General features: G+C 35.4%; 2 protein-coding genes across 3 annotated transcripts; one reads left to right on the top strand and one right to left on the bottom strand.

Moving 5' to 3' along the window:
• Positions 1–7151: 7151 nt before the first annotated feature.
• Positions 7152–14480, top strand: LOC107808557 (beta-fructofuranosidase, insoluble isoenzyme 1-like). Of its 2 annotated transcripts, NM_001325824.1 has the most exon segments (6): positions 7168–7443; positions 11736–11744; positions 11841–12859; positions 12949–13193; positions 13963–14059; positions 14168–14480. In NM_001325824.1, coding segments are annotated over 6 exon segments (1743 nt in total). In that variant the 5' UTR covers positions 7168–7250; the 3' UTR covers positions 14348–14480.
• Positions 14481–16082: 1602 nt separating this feature from the next.
• Positions 16083–19374, bottom strand: LOC107808558 (small ribosomal subunit protein uS11y). Its single transcript, XM_016633087.2, has 6 exons — positions 19237–19374; positions 18816–18935; positions 18679–18724; positions 17801–17886; positions 16555–16684; positions 16083–16391 (listed from the first exon to the last, which is right to left on the bottom strand). The coding sequence occupies exons 1-6, from the start codon at positions 19237–19239 to the stop codon at positions 16324–16326; spliced, it is 453 nt and encodes a 150-aa protein (XP_016488573.1). The 5' UTR covers positions 19240–19374; the 3' UTR covers positions 16083–16323.
• Between the last annotated feature and the right edge of the window lie 4596 nt (positions 19375–23970).

The raw sequence follows: 23970 nt of genomic DNA, 5'->3' as shown, positions 1-23970 counted from the left end.
GGAGGAGAAATTTGGGATCCACAATGACCTGGAAAAGAGCGAGCTTCCTTAATGAATAGAGTCAACTCTTGATGTTATAGTGTCACATCAGAACTATTGTACTCAGATAGTCAAATCATTGTGTTGTTGATAATTTATATGTGTTGTGGGTAATTATTGGTCCCAATTGATATGTAATTGATTCACTTTAGGCTAGTTGAAATATCCCTTTTTATAGTGGATGTGGGAACTGCCTTAATTGCTTGAGGACAAGCAAAAGCTTAAGTTTGGGGGAGTTGATAAGTGGGGTTTTTTACTGCTTATTTGCTCTCTCTTACTTGCGTTTTAGCTCAAAAATGCTTAAAGATATTCCCAAGAACTAATGAAATGTGCTTTTGTACAAGAATATTGGGAAACAAGCCAAAGAAGTCAAAAATCAACTCATAAAGGAGTCAAAAGTGAACAAGAACCAAAACAGGGCAAAAAGGCCTACAGTGCGGACCGCACAATTATTGTGCGGCCGCAGACCAGGAGATTTAGAAAGTTGGGGTTTTTGAAGGCTGAAGGCATGCGGACTGCACCATAATTGTGCGGCCGCAGAAGTCCTTCTGCGGCCGCACTCAAAATTATACACTCCGCAGAAGACGAAGATCAGAGAGATGAAACTTTAGGTTTAAAGAAGAAATGCGGTCCGCACCATTTTTGTGCGGCTGCATAATCAAGAGCACGGCCACACTTATTTTTGTGTGGTCTGCAGAAGTCCCGCAAAATCCAGAGCTCAAGTTCGAGGAATGCGGACCACACTAAAATTGTGCGGCCGCACTCAGAAATGTGCGGTCCGCACAACCTCCGCAAGGGCATTTTTGTCAGATATTTTTAGCCTAGTATAAATAGAACTTTTTGTTATTTTTAGGTTAAGTTAAGTTTTGGGAAAGCACCTGAGCCATTTTCTTTACTGTTTTGAGTAATTTTGTACTAGATTAACTTCTAAACATTAGATTTTCTTTCTCTAATCAATTATTATGCATTATATCTTAATTTCTTCTTGCATTTCTTCATTTTTCATGAGTAGCTAAATTTTTAGCGAGGGTTGTGGCCCAACCCTAGTGTGGGTACTTAACGGGTGTTTGATTTAGGGCTTGTTTGTGATTGGGTTAGTGATATTTAGCCAAGTTCATGCTTGAATTCAAGGATTAATGATTGCAAACTTTGATTCATGCCTATTTGACTTAGTCTCTACTTGAGAAAGAGAGACAAAGTCTAGGAAAACTAGGCTAACAAGAAATTGGGGTGAACTTAAGAAATTGATAGCCCCAATTAAAGAGTCAAATAGTAAGACCCGACTTGAGCATATATCATTGTTTTGTGCAATACCCATTTGGTCTTGAAAAAGCCAAATTGGGAAAAACCACTCAAAATACCGAGAGGTATAGAGTGGGTAATTGCGTGTGATTGTTATATTATAACCCTGACTAATCAAACTTGCCCTAGAATTTACAACCTGTTAGATAACCACCTAGGTAGAAGTCACGACCCTAGATCTTTTATTATTTGAAAAACAACCAAAACCCAAAAATATTGTCTCCTAGTTTTATATTTGAAATCAATAGCTTAAAGTAGAAGTAAAAATAACAAACAAGAATGTGAAAGTGTAATTTGAGGCACATCATACAATTACACTAAATATATACCTAATCCCAATTCTAATTCCCTGAGGATTCGACCCCGACTTACGTTGGGTTTTTATTATTGCTTCGACCGCCTCACTACCTATATTTGTGGTGTGAGTTTGGGAGACATCACCCAACACCAACAATCTGACCCACTTCCTCGAATCCTCCTCGACTTGTCTTCAAATTAACATTTCTCCTAGTCGCACAATGATTCCAAATCAAAACTCGCTCTAGGAGATCCTAGCACGAATCACGTCATCCAAAGGCCCATAAATTGTTGTATTTTCTCTTAAGCACCCAACAATACTGCAATCGAGATACCCACTCTAAATAGACCTTCTGTGAATCTGAAGATGCTTCTCTAACCTCTCTGATACTGAAAGTAGATTTAGCAACAATGCAGATATACGCATATATACCTCAGACCCAAAGCTGATATATCACTTGCCCATGCAATCTGATCGTCAATAGTAAAATCCCTCACTTAACTTGCCCATGTAATCTGATCATCAATAGTAAACTCTCCCACTTGGTGCAAAGTCATAGGACACAACATCCGATGTTCCACAATACCGGTCTTCATAAGCTCGTACAGCATCAATCAGATACAAAAACTCGTTGCATCCCACACCTGAACAACTGAAGATCTATCAACATATTCGCATCCTCAGTTTGGACAACACCTCGAGACAATGATCGAGCATCCACGGCCCCCTTTGTAGCCTATCCGCAGCATTCCAAATCGTCGAAGCATAGCTGATACCGAGTGCATATCATCATATATGAGTGGATTTAAAGGAATATAAGATGTATGTTTCAAGCTGAATCAGTGTCGCATCATAAGGAATAAAAGGAGTGGAATTTCCTAATAGTTTCGTAGCCTCTCAAAGATAAGTACAGATGTCTCTATACCGATCTGCAAGACTCTATTAAACCTACTTATGACTCGTAGCACCTATGAACCTAGAGCTCTAATATCAACTTGTCGTGCAAGTCATAATACATAATATGAAGCTACTCAAGGTCTCAAACTACTGTATTGAACTCTAAAGCTCAAAATGGCTGGTTGGTTCATTACATATCAATAACACTTGTTGGAGCTCGGTCATTATCTGGTCCTGCCTTGAGAGATGGTTCATAATTTTGTTTTGATATGCTCTCAAAACTTTTACAGTATCAGCAACGGGCTCATCATCCAATTCATCAGGAGTTGGACTCCTCGGATATGGAGTATTTCTTTCTACCCGATTAGGAGTTGACCCATTCCGATTGAGACCGGTTTCACTGGTTAAACCATCCTATTGATTTTTATCATGGAGATTGTCCACTGGCTCGTCGTTGTTGTTTGTTCCAACACTAAGCGAGTCGTTGACGTTATTGGGTAACATAGTTATTTTATGCTTACAATAGAAAAGCTTCAAAGTACGTTAGTAAAAGTTGAACAAATCAAAATAATACCAGGACTATCTAAGCCCCACGATGGGCGCCAAATTGTTTACAGGTAAAATGGTATAGTTAAATTTGTAACATGGTCTCAAGAGTTGAGTAAATTAGGAAGCGACACGTGTCAAGAATGATCAGTCAACAGTGACTCAATCATGGTGACACCGGATACTAGAGGTGGGCATAAAATTTGAAAAATCGAATACCGAACCAGACCGAATTAATTCGGTATTTTGGTTTCGGTTTTTTCAGTATTTCGATTCAATTCGGTACTAAATTTTTGGTATTTTGATATAACGGTACGGTCCTCGGTATTAGGATCTTGACAATTCGGTATACCGAAATACCAAATTTTTAAAGATCACCTATACACTGCCCAGTCCAAGTGCCCGACCCAAAATTTTAATTCTAGGAGCCCAACCCAATAAAACTACCCAGACCCCAGTTAGGCAGTTACCCTAGTTTCACACTTTCAGTCTTTCACTTTCACTTGGAATTGGTAATTAGAAACTTATACTGACTAAAGACTGAAGAGATCGGCTGACGGCTGTGAGTCTGTGAACTGTGAGAGAACTCAGAGAAGTGAGAACTGAGAAACAATCTTCAATCTTCAACTCTTCAAGGCTTTAACAGGTTCATACTTCATAACTTTTACCCACATGTTGAATGATTCTTGGAATTTTGAAACTCTTACTCTATGTTTTCTACTCATTCTCAGTTCATTCATTTCAAGATTTATCCTCTGGTTTCTTTATTAGTCCCTTTTGGGGTGTGGATTACGGTGGTTGATAGAAAAGCAAAACATAATGTGAATCTGATGCTTTAATTCCTACTATCTTATCCAAGAATTACAAATAAAATTTGGGAGAATAACTTTAGTAACGTTCAATTTTGATAATGAAAATAGATGAGGAGAAATAGAGTATTCTGCTAGTGTTAATGTTGTTGTTGTTGCATATATTTTCTGCTAAAAGATTACATTAAACTTGGCCATTTTCAAAGAAAAAAATTGCAGCCAAAAATACGTTTGTAGACTGATCAGCTGTAGATTGTCCCATTCAGTTTTTCTGTGGGAATTATCGTGTGGGTGAAGAGCCATTTATATGATAGATAACAAAAGAAATAAAGCAATGCCTATGACATTATACAAACAAAATCAATGCAGCATTTCAATTCTAGCAAATACAATTTGTTATTCAGTGGCTTGAACGATCAATTAAACCTCATAGTACTCGCAATCTAACAATTCACTGTGGTAAAGTTGAGTGATTATTGCCACTCGTTAGTGTTGCTTATTTAGCGAATATTAAACTGAAACCGTACCGAAACCGTATCGAACCAAAATAAGAAATACCGAACCATACTGAAATACTTTGGTACGGTATTTGCTATACACAATTGATAAACCGAATACCGAAATACCGAACCGAAATACTGAATATCCACCCCTACCGAATACAAACTTGTGGCTGGATAAGAGGCAATTCAAGATACGACCGTTATAGAAACGTTACAGAAAACCCTAAGATTCATCCGGCCTTTATTAGCCTTTATTAGACTTTATTATCCTTTTTTATTCTTTATCATCTTTTAATTACATTTTATTATAGCATTAATATTGGTAATTAAGGGGGCATAATCTATAATCATAGAAAGACTAGTATTAAAAAAATTATGCCCCCTTAGTTACCAATATTAATGCTATAATAAAAGGCAATTAAGAGGTGATAAAGAATAATAAAAGGTAATAAAGCCTAATAAAGGCCGGAGGAATCTTAGGGTCTTTGTAACGTTTCTATAACGGTCATATCTTGAATTGTCTCTTATCCGGCTACAGGTTTGTATCCGGTGTTATCATGGTTGAGTCACTGTTAACTGGTCATCCTTGACACGTGTCGCTTCCTAGTTTACCCAACTCTTGAGACCGGTTTTTACCGTATACATAATATAACCCACAAAGACCACCCTAAAAGTCAGGTATTAAGGTGAGAGAGCTTAAGGCTATATAAATCTCACATCTGCACATTGCAATACTGATGTAGTCAGATCCCATAGTTTGCAATGGATCGTAACAATATGTATATATAGTATAATTGTATATAATTAATATAATTTATGTATAATGGGTAGGACTTGTAAATATTTTTGGACGGGGTGGTGAAGGGAGAGTCCAATTGGTAGGAAAACCCCAATCCCCTTTCGCGAATTACTACATTTTGTCTGAGTGACCCACAAATGATGAAAATCTCTCTTTTTCCTATCTAGGGCATCTTCGGGATTAGATATTGTTCCCCCAGTAATCTAGTACCAAGTACTTCCTGGCATAGCGAAATTCCTTATCGGGGTAAATTTCAACCCGCGCGAAAGGCTTTTATGAATGTTATAACTCTTAATACTTTTGTAGTGGACCTCTTTGATAGTTCGACCATTATTCCCGATCTAATTACTCAACTTCTCTTAATAGACCTATTCTTGTTCCTCAATCTTTAGAGAAAACGGCATTGTATTTTATGGTTATGATTCTACTATATATGTCTTTTTTTCATTCCGTCGAGTTACTTTTGAAGTAACAGAAAGAAAAGCAACGACTGAAATGAGAAAGTCGTAGCAATCGGCAAAATGCTTCAAAAAAATGAAAATAAACATAAATCCGGAGACTACCAGATAAGGAATGGCCAACTGTGTAACTTCCCAAAGATAATTCATATGTACAAAATTTCTAGATTTCATAGATTCACACATTAATTCCTTGGACTCCAGCTACCACTCCCCAACTTGTGTACATAGATAGACTATGCTACGGCCACGCATCAACCGTGTTGTCCAGCACAATTTTGGACTTATCCCGTTCACTCTAACCTCTGACTTCTGACTCTTCAAGTACTCAATTTTGAATTGCTTTCTATAAAATAAATTGTTTTGACAAATCAAAAGATAATCATATTGAAATTTCATACTGCCATTTGAACATAAGAAAAAAACAGTATTCTGAAAGAGGATAACTTTCCCCAATATTTAAAATAATACAACAATTTGCAGTTACGTACTGTAGCTGAGTATTTTGTTCTCTTGAATTTTCTATCGAGTTATTCCACCGTCAAATATCAATGGTCTTCGTCTTCTTTTGATTTTTCTTGGTCTCGACCAAATTAAAGAGTACTGTTTACTTATTTGGGTAAGTCTCTTAACTTTCCTTAACTGTTAATAGAGTATTCAAACTCGTAACACTATAATTCTTTATGTTTATTTTGATGACAAACATTCATTTTCAGAATTTCTAGCCAATAGATACTAAAGATAAAACTTACATATATAAAGATAGGAATAATATTATGTACTATGGCTCTGAAAATTTCAGTTATGTTGTTGAAAAATTGCAATCCAACAAATATTGAACTGATTTTTTTCTTTTTTTATATAGGATGTGCCCGAAGGAACAACAAATATCATTTGATCTAAAATTAAACTAAACATTATCGCCAAGGCTTATAGTTTAGTGGCATTAACGGAAGTTTTGCCTACAATAAGTGTTAGTTCAATTCTCGTCATTTCGTTTTCCCTTTCCCATCTTTATCCCCTAATATAATGGAAATTTATTTAAAGACAGGAACATTTATTGATATTGTCTAAAAGTTCTGTTGGAAAACAAATATAAAATAAAAAAAATTAAATATAACATACCGTGATCCAATGACAGTAACATGTATCTCAAAAAAAACAAAAGAAAACTTTAAAAGTCCAAGTCAACTTGCATACACACAAAGAAAGTACGTAACAAATGGCAAAAGCCATGTGGGAGGAAAAAACGGTAAACAAAAGGAGGAAAGAAGTGGGAAACAAGAACAAATATTTTAATTTTAAAATTAATTTATTAGAGAAGCATCAAAGAATTTTCCAAATGACCCCTCAGTCTTTTTATCAAAACATTTATTCAACGTTTACTCCTATGCATATTTGTTCAACACCAAAAAAATCTTTGAAATGTAAACGATATAATCTTAGTCTTTATATTTATCCACTCATCTTTGAGTTATTGTACTTTTTTCTATAAATACTCTTCACATCCTTTCTTCTTTTTCACCTCACTTCTCTCTCTTTATTTAACACAAAAAATAAAGGATTTAGAGAACATATATTTCAGTTCTAAAAGGAGAGATGGAGTTTTTAAGAAACTCTTCTCTTTGGTCTTTGCAAATTCTTTTGTTGGGTGTCTTTGTTTTTGTTTCAAACAATGGTGGTGTCGATGCTTCTCACAAAGTCTATATGCATTTGCAATCTACTAGCTCTAATGTCAAGAATGTTCACAGAACTGGTTACCATTTTCAACCACCTAAAAACTGGATTAACGGTAAGTTTTTGTCTCTGTCTTGATTTATGATTTAGACGTTGTGAGTTTTGAATTGAACTAGTGTCAAATCTATGGCTTCTTCTTGGCTTTGAAAGTGTCTACATATGTAAAATTATGGGATCATTTGGTGATGTGTATTGAATAGTACTGAATATCGTATATAATAATGCGGAGATTAGTAGGTATCATTTTCATGTTGGTATTAGTCTAAGATTATTTCTTATGACTGTTTGATATGGTATAAGTATTATAAATGACAAGCATTTTATAATTTCTTTAAAAAAACATTTATTTACAAAAATACCCTCCGCATTCTTTAGCTTTGAGGGACTTCAAGGGTAATTTTGTCTTTAACTATACTTATGCATATACTAATAGTCTTGGTATTGCTAATATAATGGTTTGCTATGTATTAGCGATACATAGGATAATACCAAATAGGTTGAAAAAGTGTACCAAACAAGAATTATAAAATCAAAACTAATATACTCCTTATATTATTTTCTCTAATACATTCTACCAAACGACCCGTATGTGTTTAATTTGTGATGTTTTTATGAATTGTTGTTGCTTTCCTGCAATTTTGGGCAATGGTGTAATAATTTCTAATTAATGGGATGAGACTTTAGAAAAAAAAAGTAAATTTGTTTTCGGCAAAGAGAAGTAATGTTTTTTTCTCTTTCAGCTAAATTTTAGGTTTTCACATCTCTGAATAACTTGCAGATTTTGTTTATTCAATAATTATTGCCTGATTGGTTGTCGTGTTGTTGACTGGAAATGTTGAGTTATTTTAATTTGTTATAATACTCTGACAGCTTTTCAGTTAATGAAACTACATGTTGCCCATGACGAGTAGAGTCACTTACTAATAACTAGTACGTAATTAATAAATGTTGCCGTTCTATAGATGCATTCAAGAAGTGAAGATAAGAAAATATTTATTTTATCTTACTCACATCAACTCATGAGTCAAACTTAGAACCAGCCTGTCTTTTTCAACTTATATAAATCATTGTTCTTTGTTTGAAATTTAACTCTGCTATAATGAGCAGCGAATCCAGAATTTTATAGTCACAGGTGCTCAAATATCTTTCTGTTAAAATGGTTACCAACGAGAAAAGGGCAGTCAGCTAGCTATTTAAACTTGACCGTAAAACTATCATTTCATTGTTGCATTTATCTACGTTTAGGCAGCGCCGAAGCTAGGTGGACGGAAGAGGACTATATATATATAAGGTCAATTATTTTTGTGTGCATATATTAGATGTTGAGTTTCTTAGCTTCTTCGCATGTTTACTTTTTTTATTTATTGAATCCCTAGGTGAAAATCTATCTGAACTATTTTTAGGATGATTATCCAGGAAAACCAAATAACGATGTATGAATTGTAATTTGTGGATAAAATTACATCTCGTACTTGACTTCTTGAAAAGCAAAGAAAAGTGATATGTGCATTGAATACACAAGATGTAATCTATGCCTTTTTCTCCCAAATCACCAATAGATTAATTCCTTCATTTAATATTTTGAACACTATATGGTTTCACATGTGATCTTAGTCTCAAAGTCGGAGAGATTTAACCTTGAACCTGTTACAATAAATGGCAAACCTATCCCTTTCTCGGATTTTTGGCCAAGATAAAGTACGAGGAAATGACTACGATAAATGATTGTATCTAAAACATTATCCTATTATTTTGTTTACATTGAGCACTAACATATGTAGATTCAGAGCCGGTTTGGATCGGCTTATTTTAATTGTTTTTAAGCCAAAATAATTTTTTAGTTATTTTTTGGTGGTTGGATAAAGTAGAAAGTACTTTTAAACACTTGTTTTTAAGCTAAATGACAAAAATAAGCCAAAATTTAAAAACTAAAATTTCTAACTTATGACTTATACTTAAAAGTCATTTAAATAAGCTCATCCTAACGAGCTCTTACTATATAGATTGTATAATAAATACAGTAGATAATATATATATATATATATATATATATATATATATATATATATATATATATATAGCAAATGATTTAGATTTAGTCAACTTCGACTTCCCGCAACCCCAGGGGGGCAATGGGTGGGTTGGAGGGGGGGAGTTGGTGGCCAATGAATCTGACCCAAAAGACAAATGGATCATATACATAATATAAATATAATACAAGACATGTGAATGTGAAGTGATATAGAAGCCAAAATGCCCTAAAGTACGTGAACATAGAGCCAAAAAATATGTATGACGTAAAGCTAAAAGGAAGTTTTAACTATAAATGTTTAAAGTTCAGATTTTGTTTGTTCTCTAGATAATTCATGTATCTAAGCTGTAACACGTAAAAATATCATTCTTTTAGATTCGAATTAAGCCTTCGTAATTCGGAATTTTTTTTGAATTTAGGGTTTATTCATTTTTTATTTGAGGTAAATTCGAAATTGTTCGAATTATCGAAACCCTGGCTATATTTCCAAGATTGGATTTCATATTCGAATAAACCGTAAAAATAGCACGGTATAGCCAGTTTTCGGACTGGTCATTCAAAAATAGCCAACGTTTACCAAGTCAATAAAAAATAGCTACTATTTTGCTGCAACAGAGACCGGTCCAGCATAATATACTGGAGTTCGGTGCACCTGTGCATGAACTTCAATATATTATGCTGGACCGGTATACTTTGTTGGCTCCACTATAATATACTGGAGACTGGAGCACCGGTGCTCCAAACTCCAGTATATTATGTTTGACCGGTATACTTGCTGGAACTCCAGTATATTATGCTGGAGTTCTAGTGTACTTATGCTGGAATACTTATCCTGGAACTCCAGTATAATATGATGGAGTTCAAGTATACTTATGCTGGAACGCCAGCATAATATACTGGCGTATTTTTCGGGTTTTGAACAGTGTTTTCGCTCAGATTTATCTTTACATAAAAAGTGGCTAAATTTCGATTACTTTTGAAACTAAGCTATTTTTGAACGACCAGTTGTAAATCTGGCTATTTTTTAATTTCACCCGAATAAACCTTGTAATCGTAAGAAAGTGGGCTTTTTAGTTATGGGCCTAGCAAAATCGCAAATCCCAAGTTTGTCTATGAAGAGCGGATCTAATTGTATTAGTCTATAATTGATTTCTTCTGTGTAATACTAATCGAAATAAGATTTTCCTTTTCTTAAAACAGAAGGGAAAAAAAATCCCCTTCTTTCTTACCGAGAATTTTTGAAAAATACTAATTTATATTTTCATTTTTATGCAGCATTTGAGTTGATGAACTAAACCAGATAGTTATATGAGTGAAAGAAAACGGCTTCTAATTCTCTATCCTTTTTTTTTCTTTTGCTGCGTAAAATTCCACATAAATAAAATAAAAGATGATAATAATAATAATAATAATAATAATAATAATAATAATAATAATAATAATTGTTGTTGTTATAGAAAGAGAGAAATTAAAGAACCAGAAAACGACTCTCATTTAATTTTTTTAATCTTTGAGGAATAAAGAAAAATCCAAATGACTTTGGGCAACAATGGCAACTTATAAGGAAGTCTTCGGTTATCAAACTTCTGGTCATCTTTTGTCTTCATTTAATTTTTTTTCTTTGATTGCTGTATCTTTGACTTCTTTTTTACTACATATCTAAACAAGTTGCTTTATTATAATTCAGTTACTTCAAAACATTAATACCTCATCATTTCTTGGATCCCGCTGTAAGTTTTTGCAATTTAAACTTGTGGGGCTTGCATGAGTTGGTTCCCTTCAGAAACTCACAAATAAATAGTGTAGAGTTGGTTCTATGTTGAACCAAAAAAGACCACTAATCTTTTTGCATTTCCTAGATTTCTGTATTTTCACATTTCATTTACTCCATTAATTAGTTCTTGGGGTTTGCATTTGCTCAGTGACAGTGAAAGCTCCTCCATCAAAACTTCAAAATATGTGCATTCTTCATCTGGATATTTATTTAGCTCGATAATCATTTCCCTATTTAGGTATTTATGCAACGGTAAAGTTGTCTTCATATGGAACTGTCACTAATGCTTGCATTAGAATAGTTGTCTGCATCACACCCTTTGAGTGTGACCCTTACTTGGGCCCTGCGTAAACGCGGAATGTTGTGTACCGGGCTACCCTTGCCCTTTTTTTAGGTTTCCCATTTAATTGTAATATTATGGAATTAAGCTTTTATTTTTGCTATAGATGCGTATATCAATTGCATTTAATTTTAATTTTCTAATTAATCTAGACTTTTTCCTTTTTTTCATGGTTTCTTGGATGCTTCAAACAAACAACAGATCCAAATGGTGAGTCAGAAACTTTCTTTTGTGCTATAGTTTTTTCCCTAATACTAGCCATAATGAAATTTCATTTACTTATTACCTTTTCCTCTGTCTCAATAGGCCCAATGTATTACAATGGAGTCTACCATCTATTCTACCAATACAACCCAAAAGGAGCAGTATGGGGCAACATTGTTTGGGCCCATTCAGTCTCAACAGATTTGATTAATTGGATACCACTTGAGCCTGCTATTTACCCTTCCAAAATATTTGACAAGTTTGGAACATGGTCAGGTTCAGCTACAATTTTGCCAGGCAACAAGCCCATTATCCTCTACACTGGAATTATAGATGCTAACAGGACACAAGTCCAAAACTACGCGATCCCGGCTAACTTGTCCGATCCATATCTCCGTAAATGGATCAAGCCCGATAACAATCCGTTAATCGTTGCTGACATGAGCATCAACAAGACTCAATTTCGCGACCCAACGACAGCTTGGATGGGCCGAGATGGTCATTGGAGAATCTTGGTTGGGAGTGTGAAGAATCATAGAGGAAAGGTAATATTGTATAGAAGTAAGGACTTCATGAAATGGACTAAAGCCAAACATCCACTTCATACAGCTACCAATACTGGAAATTGGGAATGTCCTGATTTTTTCCCAGTGTCACTAAAGCATACAAATGGTTTGGACACCTCATATCGTGGCGAATACACTAAGCATGTTCTTAAGGTTAGCCTTGATGTTACGAGGTTTGAGTACTACACAGTCGGTACCTATGACACTAGAAAAGATAGGTACATTCCGGATAACACTTCTGTTGATGGTTGGAAGGGATTGAGACTTGACTATGGTAATTATTATGCGTCCAAGTCATTCTTTGACCCTAGCAAGAACCGGAGAATTATGTTGGGTTGGGCTAATGAATCAGATACTGTTGATGACGATGTCAGGAAAGGATGGGCCGGAGTCCACCCTATCCCGCGTAAACTATGGCTTGATCCAAGTGGAAAGCAATTGGTTCAATGGCCTGTTGAAGAATTAGAAACTCTAAGAAAGAAAAAGGTCCAACTAAGTAATCACAAGTTGTACAAGGGAGAAATGATTGAAGTCAAAGGAATCACAGTTGCACAGGTTTGGACTTCATCTTTTTCATTTTTTTTTATACTTATAGACAAGAAAGACAACTTAAGTCTGACTTAGAGCATTCATGAAAATTGCAGGCTGATGTTGAAGTGACTTTCTCGTTCGCAAGTTTGGACAAGGCAGAACCATTTGATCCTAGTTGGGCTGATCTTTACGCGCAAGATGTATGCGCCATTAAGGGTTCAACAGTCCAAGGTGGACTCGGGCCATTTGGACTCATAACTTTGGCTTCTAAAAACTTGGAAGAATACACACTTGTTTTCTTCAGAGTTTTTAAAGCTCAAGATAAATATAAGGTTCTTATGTGCTCTGATGCATCAAGGTTTGTTCTTTACATTCTTAACACCCTGAATCCACACAAAAAAATCTACTTCATTAACAAATAAGAACATCTTTTTGTTTTCTTGTTCTCACACCTTTTCTGAGCTGAAAGTCTATTGAAGACAGTCTTTCTACCTTCACTAGGTAGGGTTAAGGTTTGCCTACACACTACCCTCCTTAAACTCTACATGTGGGAATATAATGAGTTTGTTGTTGTTATTCATTGTAGTCCCACCAGGGCCGGCTCTAATGCACAAGCCACTAAGGCAAGTGCTTTAGGCCCCCAATTTTTGAGGGCCTCATATTTCAATAATAGTTACTAATTGAAGGACTTTTTCTAGCCGATATACATAGATTATACATTGATTATACAATTATACATATATTAATATATGAATCATGTGTGTGTGTGTGTATATATATATATATCTGCCGGCTATTTTTAGTTTAAGGTATTAGGTGAGCGACTATTTGGGTTAAATCTTTTTTTTTTTCTTTAAAAAAAATATTGAATTAAGATAGAAATTATAAATAAATAAAAAGGCCTCATATTTTTATTTGGCTTTAGGCCACAAAATAAGTTGAGCCACCCCTGAGTCCCACTATAAACTAAGTTGCAACTTTTAATATAATTCTCTATAAACTAAGTTGCAACTTTTAATATAATTCTCTGTTAACACTTGTTTTTACATCTCTAGCAATTGGCTAAATGGCTATTTAACTTCAATTGATTGATTTGTTTGTTAAATTATATTTGTTGGTGTCACCAGGTCAACCCTTAAGAATGAAACAACTATGTACAAACCATCATTTGGTGGATATGTGGATGTGGATTTAGCAGACAAGAAGTTGTCTCTAAGGAGTTTGGTAAGCTCTCTTTCTTTCTTCAAAAGAATCTTGAATTCTCTCTTATTCTTTGTTAATTTTACATGGTTATATATTTTATGTGTATTGACAATTTAGTTATTTTTGCAGATTGATAACTCAGTAGTGGAAAGTTTTGGTGCCGGAGGAAAAACATGTATTACATCAAGAGTTTATCCAACATTAGCAATATTTGATAAGGCACATTTATTTGCCTTCAACAATGGCACAGAAGCAATCACAATTGAAACTCTAAATGCCTGGAGTATGGCCGATGCTAAGCTGCACTAAAACGTTGGGAGAACAGAACCAAAGGAAAAAAGAATATAGTTATGATTTTACATTTATGTTCTGTCTCAAAGACAACCTATAGATTTTTAACTTGGAGTTATTCATGAATGATGCAAATTTTTTTTAATATTAACATCGTGCCAAAGTCTGTTATTTTTCTAAATCCGATCCCAAATATATTGATCAAATGCACAGTGTCTTGAAAGTGAGGTGTTGTTCACGGGTTCAATTCCCTGTCTAAATACTTGGCCATTTCATTTGCCAAAACTAAACGGAAATTCCTGACTACGGTACTGAGGGCAATCTTGTACATCAAGAAAGATTAACTACAAGCGATCCACGTAACAACCTTATACTGGGTGGGTATTCATGGTAAACTCTAAAGCTTATTGAAGATAAGCTTTTACTTGAGTTAGGGGTAAGGACAATAATACAACAATTAATTCAACAATCCTCTTTGGTTACTTGCGAGCCTAAGAATGTTTCTTGTTGAATTTCAACAAACAGAACAAAACTAGTTCAACACTTTGGTTTCCAAGCTTGGTAACTTTAACAAGCTTTTAATATCTTTTTGCAACAACAACAATAACAAACCCTGTGATTTTTCACAAGTGGGGTCCAAAGAGAGTAAGATGTATGCAGTCTTACTCCTACCCTGGAGGCTGTTTCAATATCTTTTTGCATCTACTTTAATCTGATGTTGAAGAATCTTTTTCACTTATGTTATGTTTTAAAAAGAAAAGACCTCTCCTCTTGTTTCAGCAATGATTGAATCCCTGTTTGTCCCAAGTATTTCAAAACCTTGTGGTTATTGTCAACACATTGTTATAACGCCAACATAACATTGGAAGCCATAACGATAATAAAACAGTACATCACCACGATTCTCTGATAAATTAAATGTGGTAGCTTTGCCTACTTAAGAAGGCAGAATACAACTATACTGATTCTTTCAACTTAAGCAATTCTTATTTCTTATGCTAGCTCTTGTCCATTGTTCTGGCTAACCTCAAGTATTTTTGGTAATGCTGGAAAGCTACACAAAGATATATTAGGGAGAGAAGAAATTTAAGCAGCAAAATATACTTTGAAGAACACCTGCGAATGGCTAGGTCTATTGTTTGGATTGCAGAGGCTTCTGTCAATGTCCATCACACTATCATCGACAAATAAGGTTGTTTCTTCGAGATATGCATATCCAACTGTAATAAAAACTAATGCAATGGGGTTATAGTTCTGCCCGACATCTATTGTTGACACTGGTTTCATGTTTTTTTTTTAAATCAGAAGTTAGGCCTATACCAATATAAACTACGTATGTATTTTGTTAAAAGAATAAATATCCATAGCTGTAAACCACAGTTTTTGAAACAACTATTACCATTGTTACATCGTACATCACCATAACTATAAATGAGCTACTGACTTCTTTGCTGTAACGCATCTAAAACTATTAAGCTACTTTCACAGCCAATGTTATTTGTCCTACTCATTTGGCAAGTCTTCATATTTGCCCTCAGTTCATAAAGAAAAGTTACTCGGTTTGATCAGTTAAACTGAAAGCTAATAGTTCAAACAGCCATCAAAGTCCAGAGGACATTGATTTAAATATAGTGGTATTAGATTATTCCCACTCAGTTTCAGTACTTTTTACGTCTTAGTACTAACTCATCCACTTGTTTTGGATTGCTGTTGCTATAATGTTGTTAGAGATGTGTCTCTATAAAACACAATATTAATAAGGAAGCAGCAACAAAAATTCACTCATGAACTAGCAAAACAAAGACAACTTACTAATCCAACTCAACGAAATACTTGCTACCTCAAAAGCTTGCAAAACTCAAACTGATCACAAGTCAAAATGACCTTGTACTGAGTCTACAAAATGTTTAAATCTAAGATGTAAAAAGACAATCAAAGATGCAACCCTTAACCAAAATATTCTGCCATGCAGCAAGTACGTTGCAGAGAAGAATTCACAGCCTCCTTCCCCTTCTACCACCCTTTCTGCGAGTGCTGTCTGTGGGAATAGGAGTAACATCCTCTGACAAAATAAAGTAAAACATACTTTCAGCAGGGTTTCAAATTGATGATGCTAAACCAAAGATTATAAATGATTAGAGCAGGTTATCAATACAATAGAATTCCGAAGCAATTAGACCAGGCAGATGATACTGAACTACTCAACAATTACAGAAGTTATTTACCTATGCGTCCAATTTTCATTCCAGATCGAGCAAGGGCTCGAAGAGCGGACTGGGCACCAGGACCAGGAGTCTTAGTTTTGTTCCCTCCTGTAGCCCGAAGCTTAATGTGAAGAGCATTAATTCCAAGCTCCTGTTAATTAACAAAAGTGAGTTGCAAATCAGCTTGACTTTCAAGCTATTAATACACAAGAAAAACCCTGATCAATGAAACTACAGCACCAGATTATTTATCAACCTCAAGGAACATCAAAAGGCAGCAAGAAATGACATTAAAACCTTCATGCGCAATTAAATGTGAAATATTTTTTAATCAAACAATTAGACTTTCACTCAACTTCCAGATTCAACTTGGAATTACTTCGGTTATTCAGACAACTGATTCATGCTTGGGCATGGTCAACACACAACAGTATTAATAAAAAGGAGTAAAGGTAGAAGAATCTTCAAATAGGCGTCAGACAATGTTACATGGTTTGACAGATGTTACATGAATCAAGCCAAGTACAACCTTCTAATCAGCAAATACTACATTTTTTTTATCAGCAAGAGATGTTTAAAGAAAAGATAAAACATAAAGGAACAGAGTACAGGTAAGCTAAGCATCTTTGGACAAAGGTACTGAACATTCATTATTAGATTAAATAGAACCCGTCAAAAACCTGAAAGCTTGGACACACTATGCCGACAAGTAAACACAGATTTGATCAAGTAAACAATCTTACAAAGCCTAAGCTAAAGCTTAAACTCTTTAACAGTAAACTGACACCTCCTGAAACAACTTCAATCTGTTGTAATCCTCACAAAGTAATTGGATTCAAAACATGGTTCTTTTTATATCTTCTAGTGGCTTAAAAAGAGGCATAAAGAAAAGATAAAACATAAAGGAACAGAGTACAGGTAAGCTAAGCATCTTTGGACAAAGGTACTGAACATTCATTATTAGATTAAATAGAACCCGTCAAAAACCTGAAAGCTTGGACACACTATGCCGACAAGTAAACACAGATTTGATCAAGTACACAATCTTACAAAGCCTAAGCTAAAGCTTAAACTCTTTAACAGTAAACTGACACCTCCTGAAACAACTTCAATCTGTTGTAATCCTCACAAAGTAATTGGATTCAAAACATGGTTCTTTTTATATCTTCTAGTGGCTTAAAAAGAGGCACATATTGCTTGAATTAATATATCATAAAAATGATGAAGGAGATAAACTGTGAAACCAAGCTGATCAATATTATCTTACCTTGCATCGTTGAGAAACATCTTGTGCTGCAAGCATAGCAGCATAAGGAGAAGATTCATCTCTGTCAGCCTTCACCTTCATACCACCTGTAAAGTAGAACAAGTCTTAAGTGAAAAAGACAGATACCCCAAACTGGTTTCCCAATTAAGGAAGATAAATAATACCAAATAACCTTATAAGATGTGATACAATGAGTTTACCAATTTTATTCAGAAAGTTAAAAAAAGTCACGCATTTTATACATTAAACTCAAAATAGGTTTTAGTTATGTTAACACTTACACTTTATGTCCTATGCTATACTAGGAGTTGTTTAGCCTTTTAGAGATTTATATGTCAATAGAAAATATAACAAATCATTTTGTATAATATTGGCATGAGATGATGCCACGTGAGAAGGAGGGAGGGGGACCTTAGCGTAACTGGTAAAGTTGTTGGCATGTGACCAAGAGGTCACGGGTTCGAGCCGTGTAAACAGTCTCTTGAAGAAATGCAGGGTAAGGTTGCGTACAATAGACCCTTTCGGTCCGGCCCTTCCCCACACACTGTGCATAGCCAAAAGGCCCACATAGCAGGAGCTTAGTGTACCGGGCTGCCCTTTTTTTGGCATGAGATGAGTTTAAACGGAGAAACATGGTCAATGAGGATGCATGTAGCTGACTCAACTTATTTAGGACTGAGACGTAGCAGCTGTTGTAGACTTGTAGTACAAAGTCCTACATTTTCTACATGAAATTTTAAAAATACGAACCATAACGATGGGGTTGTTAAATTCTTTGATGGCTAGTGAATTAAGTTTTTCATTAACCCACTAGTGATGAAACCCAGAACAAAAGATACTACACAAATGCAAGTACTCCCACATTACAGAGTACATACCAGTAATGCGGACCATTGTTTCCCGTCCAGACAAATCAGTCACATGCTGCAATTAACATACAAGCTCAAATTCAATCCTTTAGCTTCTTTTACAAACCACAACAAGTACCATGGAAGAAAAAAAATCAAGAACTTACAATGAAAGTGTCGTTGAAAGAGGCGAAAATGTGGGCAACACCAAAGACCAATTCACCCTCCCTGGTAGCTGGTCCTAAGGTAACAGTCTCTTCCTTGGGCTCCCTGGTCCTTCTCTTAGACTATAAATCCAATACAATCCATCAACGTAAACTTGACTGAATTACTTTAAAAAGGGGAAAAATAATAAAACAGCCTCAAATCTATAAAATGTTTAAGAACCATCCATTATCAAACTTAAAACCATCAGCATATGTTTACTTTGCTAAAAAATTATTACATTTTCGGATACAAATCTAACTGAATAATTATAACATTTCCAGTACATTTGCATAAGTACTAACAAATTATCCATATTAATTAACATCGTACGAATTTAATTCGGTGAGTTACACAGTAATTAAATAGAAATTAAGAGTATACCATGGCTTCGGTTGAATTGCTGATGAGACGGCTGAGCTGCTACTGAAGCTTGAAAAACCCTAGCTGTGGAGGTGGTGCGAGTAGACGAGGAAAGAGTGTTTATACATCTGCCTTTGTTTATATAGCTAGGGTTTTGATGAAGTTTGATAATATCATAAAGGTCCCTCTTCTTTATTTTGGATTGTAAATGCCCTTAATTCTTTTGATGGAATGCTGGATGGACCCCATCTTGTTAATTACTCTTATGTCACAGTTGGTAAAAATATTCTTTTTGTCCTATTTTATTTTGATGTTTTATAAACTAATACACATATTTCGGCTTCTGCCAGCTCAGATGCCATGGAAGCACACACCTAAGCCTATTCACGTGTTTGTTGTTGATTGTTTTTAAATTTCAGTTGGCGGGAAAGTTAGTTAAGCACTAATTTTCAGCTTATGCATTTCTTTTTCATCTTCATAGATAAATAGGACACTAGTAATAGAGAAACACATGTTTTAAATGATAATTGAATTCTGATCTCCTTCTTTCTCTATTCTCAACTCTTCTCCTTCCTTCCTTTTTCTCATCCTCTTCTTCGTAATTACTGTTACACTGCTTCTCGATACCAGAATTTGGTATCAATTAGTATCAGAGCTCGTAAACGATGGGACCACGCAAAGTTGTCGATGTTGTGACGGAAAATCAATCCATGAATTTGCAGGAGCAATATGAAGATCTAGCAGCTCAACAGCTAGATCTACGGGAAGAAATGAATCAGAAACAGCAGAAATTGAGAGAAGGACAAACATCACTCGGAGCTGCTATAGATGGTAAGTACCCTCAAAAAATCATTCGATGGTTTTCAATTGAGTCAGCAATCGAAGGAAAATGCTTCTACTTCGACTGCTATGGATAAGGGGCCACAATTTGGACAAGGCATCCTTGGCTCAAATCCTTATGGTCCTCCTATAAATCGAGGTCATAATCTGATTTTTCCTCATTTTAACAGAGAAAATTTGAAAAGCTGGCTGTATAGAATTGAATAGTACTATTCTGTTGATAACACTCCTCTTAATCAAAGAGTGAGTTTAGTTGCAATGATTTTGGATGATGAGCCATTAGAATGGCATCAGTCTTACATGAAGTGTCGTGACTCAGTTGAGCTGCCTAAGTGGGATGAATACTTGGCTGTTTTGGTGGAGATTTTTAGTAAGGTATTCTCTGATCCAATATTAGAATTAAAGCAGTTGAGACAGACTGGGTAAGTTACGGAATTCCAATTTGCTTTTGCTCGACTCTTATCTCAGTGTGATTTATCTGTAAGTCAAGCTATCTCTTGTTTCATAGGTGGACTTAAGGATGAGTTAGTTCACCCTGTGAATATGCATGAGCCTCAGACCTTATCTAAAACATATAGATTAGCTAGATTAGCAGAAGCAACATTGGCTGCTAATGCTAGGGCACAAAGGTCCAACTCTGGAGGTCATTCCTCTTTTGCTATAAAGAGGCCTAGTTACGACTCTACATAGTCCAAACTACCCCTTAACAATGTTGCTTCAGTACCTAAATTAGCCTTACCTACTCCTAGGAACAGAAGAACCATCTCCCATGTTGCAATGCAGGCTAAGAGAACACAAGGATTATGTTACTTTTGCGATAACAAGTACACTCCTGGGCATAAGTGCACACTTCCTAAGCAATTATTTTTGTTGGACTTTGAGTATGGAGATAAGGAAAGTTCATAAGAAACAGTACCAAAGACAAATGGTGACGCTACTAATGAAGAGTGGTCTGCTACTGAAGGAGATCCTCCTATGATCTCTTTGTGTGCACTGAGCGGTATACAAGGAGCACAAACTATTCATGTGACTGGTTATAGCAATAAGAGGCCATTGCAAAAAAAAATTGGATGGAGGAAGTACTTACAATTTCATAGATTGTGAGTCCGCTAAAAGGTTAGGTTGTCAAGTTGCTCCTACTAAGGTTGGCTATGTCAGGCTTGGTAACAACTCTATGGAGGCCACTTCTGGGGTGGTGAGAGACTTCCAATGGATGTTGCAAGGCACAACCTACACTTCTGATCTCATTGTTTTTCCAGTAGACAAATATGATCTGATTTTGAGAGCATTATGGATGAAAACATTGGGGCCAGTTACACTGGATTATACAACCTTAACTATTTCATTCACTTATCAGGGCAAATTTCATCTACTTAAAGGAGTATCTGAGGAGTGTAAGTTTTCAAGCACCAAGGATGTTAAATAAATTAATGGAGATGTTGTCCAACTCTACATGTTATAAGTATTATTTACTAAGCCTGCTTTACAGTCAACCAATCAGTTTAATGCATTGCACCTTCCTCGGGAGTTCCAAACTCTTGTTGTCACTAAAGAACTCCTATCTCAGTACCATCAGGTGTTTGCAGAACCCACCACCTTACCTCCTCAAAGAGGTGCTTTCGATCACAACATTCAATTGCAACCTGGTGTGAGTACATAATTTTTGCCCGACCAAAATACTCCTACAAGATCAAAATAGATTTTTCTAGTTTATGTTAATTTTTATAGAATTGTTAGGAATTTCTTGGTAATTGTTGGTTGCATTTAGTTCATATTATTTAAAATCATGAAAAATACAAAAATATATCATACATTGTATTTTTAGGTTGATATTTGCTTTTTAGGTTTAAGTTGTTAATTAATTGCGTGAATAGACAAAAAATCAAAATATATAGATTGTTCCATATTTTAGCGTAAATATTTAGTTTAGGTCTAATATCGCTATTTTAACTAGCTTTGACTCTTTTACTTTATTTTATCACAAAAATAAAAATATCAAAAATAGTTTTGTTTTAATGGTTAGTTTTATTTTTAATAATCATTTCTGCTTAAGTAGGATTAATTAGTAAATGGTGTAGTATTTTTAGTCTTGTTTTAGAAGAAAGAGTCTGAAATTTGAGGCTAATTTTGTTTGGTCTTAATTGAAGAGGTCCAAAGAGTTGGCCCAATTTTAAAGCCCAAACACTAAGACTCACTCCCCCTTCTTCTTATACACCCTAACACACAAACCCTAGAGGACTGAGATACAACCTAAAAAACCCTAGACAGACAAAGTAGCCGTTTCCATCAAAAAAGCTAAGCTTTTTCTTCTTCATTAAGAGAAAAAAACCAACGACCCTTGAACTTCATCTTCTTCAACCTTCATCATAGCCATCAACTTCTTTTTCTTCAAAAGAACCTAGACCCTAACCGAGCACCCTCCTCACAAAAGCAGCCGCAGCTGCTGACCTCGACCCCTCTGCCATCTCCTTCGCTCAAGCTGATGCCTCGCCGAAATTGATAACCGGCGAGTCATGCCGCCGCCAGCAGTAGGTCCAAAACGGCCAACCCTAGCGAGCCACCAGCCACCGAAAATCCGGTCATCACCATAACAGCATCCCCTCCCCTCATCTGCCGCTTCTTCGCCTCACCCCAAACGACCCTTCAACCCCTCTTTTCTCTAACCAAGAACACAAAAACTCCATCATCTTCACACCCCACTTCATCTCCTTCACTCGCCGGAACTAATACCGGCATTTAACGAATTCGGTAGCTCCTTCTCATTTCTGGTTGGTCGTTCCCCACTTTTGTCAAGCTTTCATCATTCTATCTTGATTTTTATTGGTAAAGGGTAGTCACACAGTCATGCACACAAATAGAGTAAGGGAACGAGCATAAGTTAGGTTTTGATTTCAGAAAAATCGAAAAAACAATACAAAATACTTTGTCTTCTTCATACTGGATTTGATTCTTAGTTTCCGAAACATGGAGTTTAATTGATGTTTGGAGACATTTTTGAGTTTGAGTCGTGTAGAGGTTGCCGTTGAAAGTTTAAGTCCAAAATTCCGGTTCGATTTGTGTTGATTCCATTGAGGTCGTCGAGCCCCTCTTTACTGTTCCGGTTAGTCATTTTCTGGTTTGGTTTTCTGAGTTGTAGTTTGAATTCATCAATAAAAGATCTATCTCTATCTGATAATGCTTGTCTTTTTTCCCAGTGAGTTTCGCTTAAGTGAATGTCTGTTCATTATTGTTTGCTTGCTTTGATTGAAATGATTTAGTTTGTCTCTGTTAAGTTAATTTCTTGAATTCAATTTCATATGCCTTATTGAACCAAAATGGAATTAGTTCAGTAATGATTTTGTGAAATTCAGTGAACATAAATGAGAAGAAAATGAAGGGACGATCGGACTATACATGGGGTTGTAGGCCGGGAATCTAGTTAATTGGGTTTAAACGGATTTGAATTTTGGTCGTAATCTACACATGTGAATTAGATTTAATGTCAATTTTACTTTTATATCATCATTTTGTCATCGCTAGTAGCATGTTTTAGGCCATTAATATTCATAAACATCGTAGCTTGCTTTAGGCACGATTAATAAATTATCGTGGCTATGGGTACGATTTTCGTGGCATAGTCATGATACGTTACCCCAATATTCGAGTGTATACTGACGAGACTCGACCCACAACTTTAAATAATAATAAAATAAATATGTTGTAGATTGTGGGTACGGTTCTCGTGGCGTGATTCGCAATATGTACAAAAACAACGAGTGCACTACATCGTGACTCGTTAGTAATTTTCATAAATCCTAAAAAAGCGGTTAAATAATTAAAAGTGGCTAGAAAGTTAAAATGCACAATAGTTTTAAACATGTATTAAATCAAATAATTAGGCCAATATTAATAGTTGAGCGACCGTGCTAAAACCAC

This window comes from Nicotiana tabacum, chromosome 5 (genome assembly GCF_000715075.1).
Source record: "Nicotiana tabacum cultivar K326 chromosome 5, ASM71507v2, whole genome shotgun sequence".
NCBI lineage: Eukaryota > Viridiplantae > Streptophyta > Magnoliopsida > Solanales > Solanaceae > Nicotiana > Nicotiana tabacum.
Note: the sequence above shows the minus strand (reverse complement) of the source record. Positions and strands in the feature narration are given on the sequence as shown.

What these genes read in the sequence shown, in the direction of transcription:
- LOC107808558 (XM_016633087.2), bottom strand. An exon ending in AACAATGGTCCGCATTACTG is followed by an intron (nt 17,887 to 18,678) that starts GTATGTACTCTG and finishes TCTACTTTACAG; the next exon opens with GTGGTATGAAGGTGAAGGCT. An exon ending in ATGTTTCTCAACGATGCAAG is followed by an intron (nt 16,685 to 17,800) that starts GTAAGATAATAT and finishes GTTAATTAACAG; the next exon opens with GAGCTTGGAATTAATGCTCT.
- LOC107808557 (XM_075252635.1), top strand. Translation starts at nt 7,327, where the DNA reads ATGGTGGTGTCGATGCTTCTCACAAAGTCTATATGCATTTGCAATCTA. An exon ending in AAGGAATCACAGTTGCACAG is followed by an intron (nt 12,860 to 12,948) that starts GTTTGGACTTCA and finishes TGAAAATTGCAG; the next exon opens with GCTGATGTTGAAGTGACTTT. An exon ending in ATGTGCTCTGATGCATCAAG is followed by an intron (nt 13,194 to 13,962) that starts GTTTGTTCTTTA and finishes TGGTGTCACCAG; the next exon opens with GTCAACCCTTAAGAATGAAA.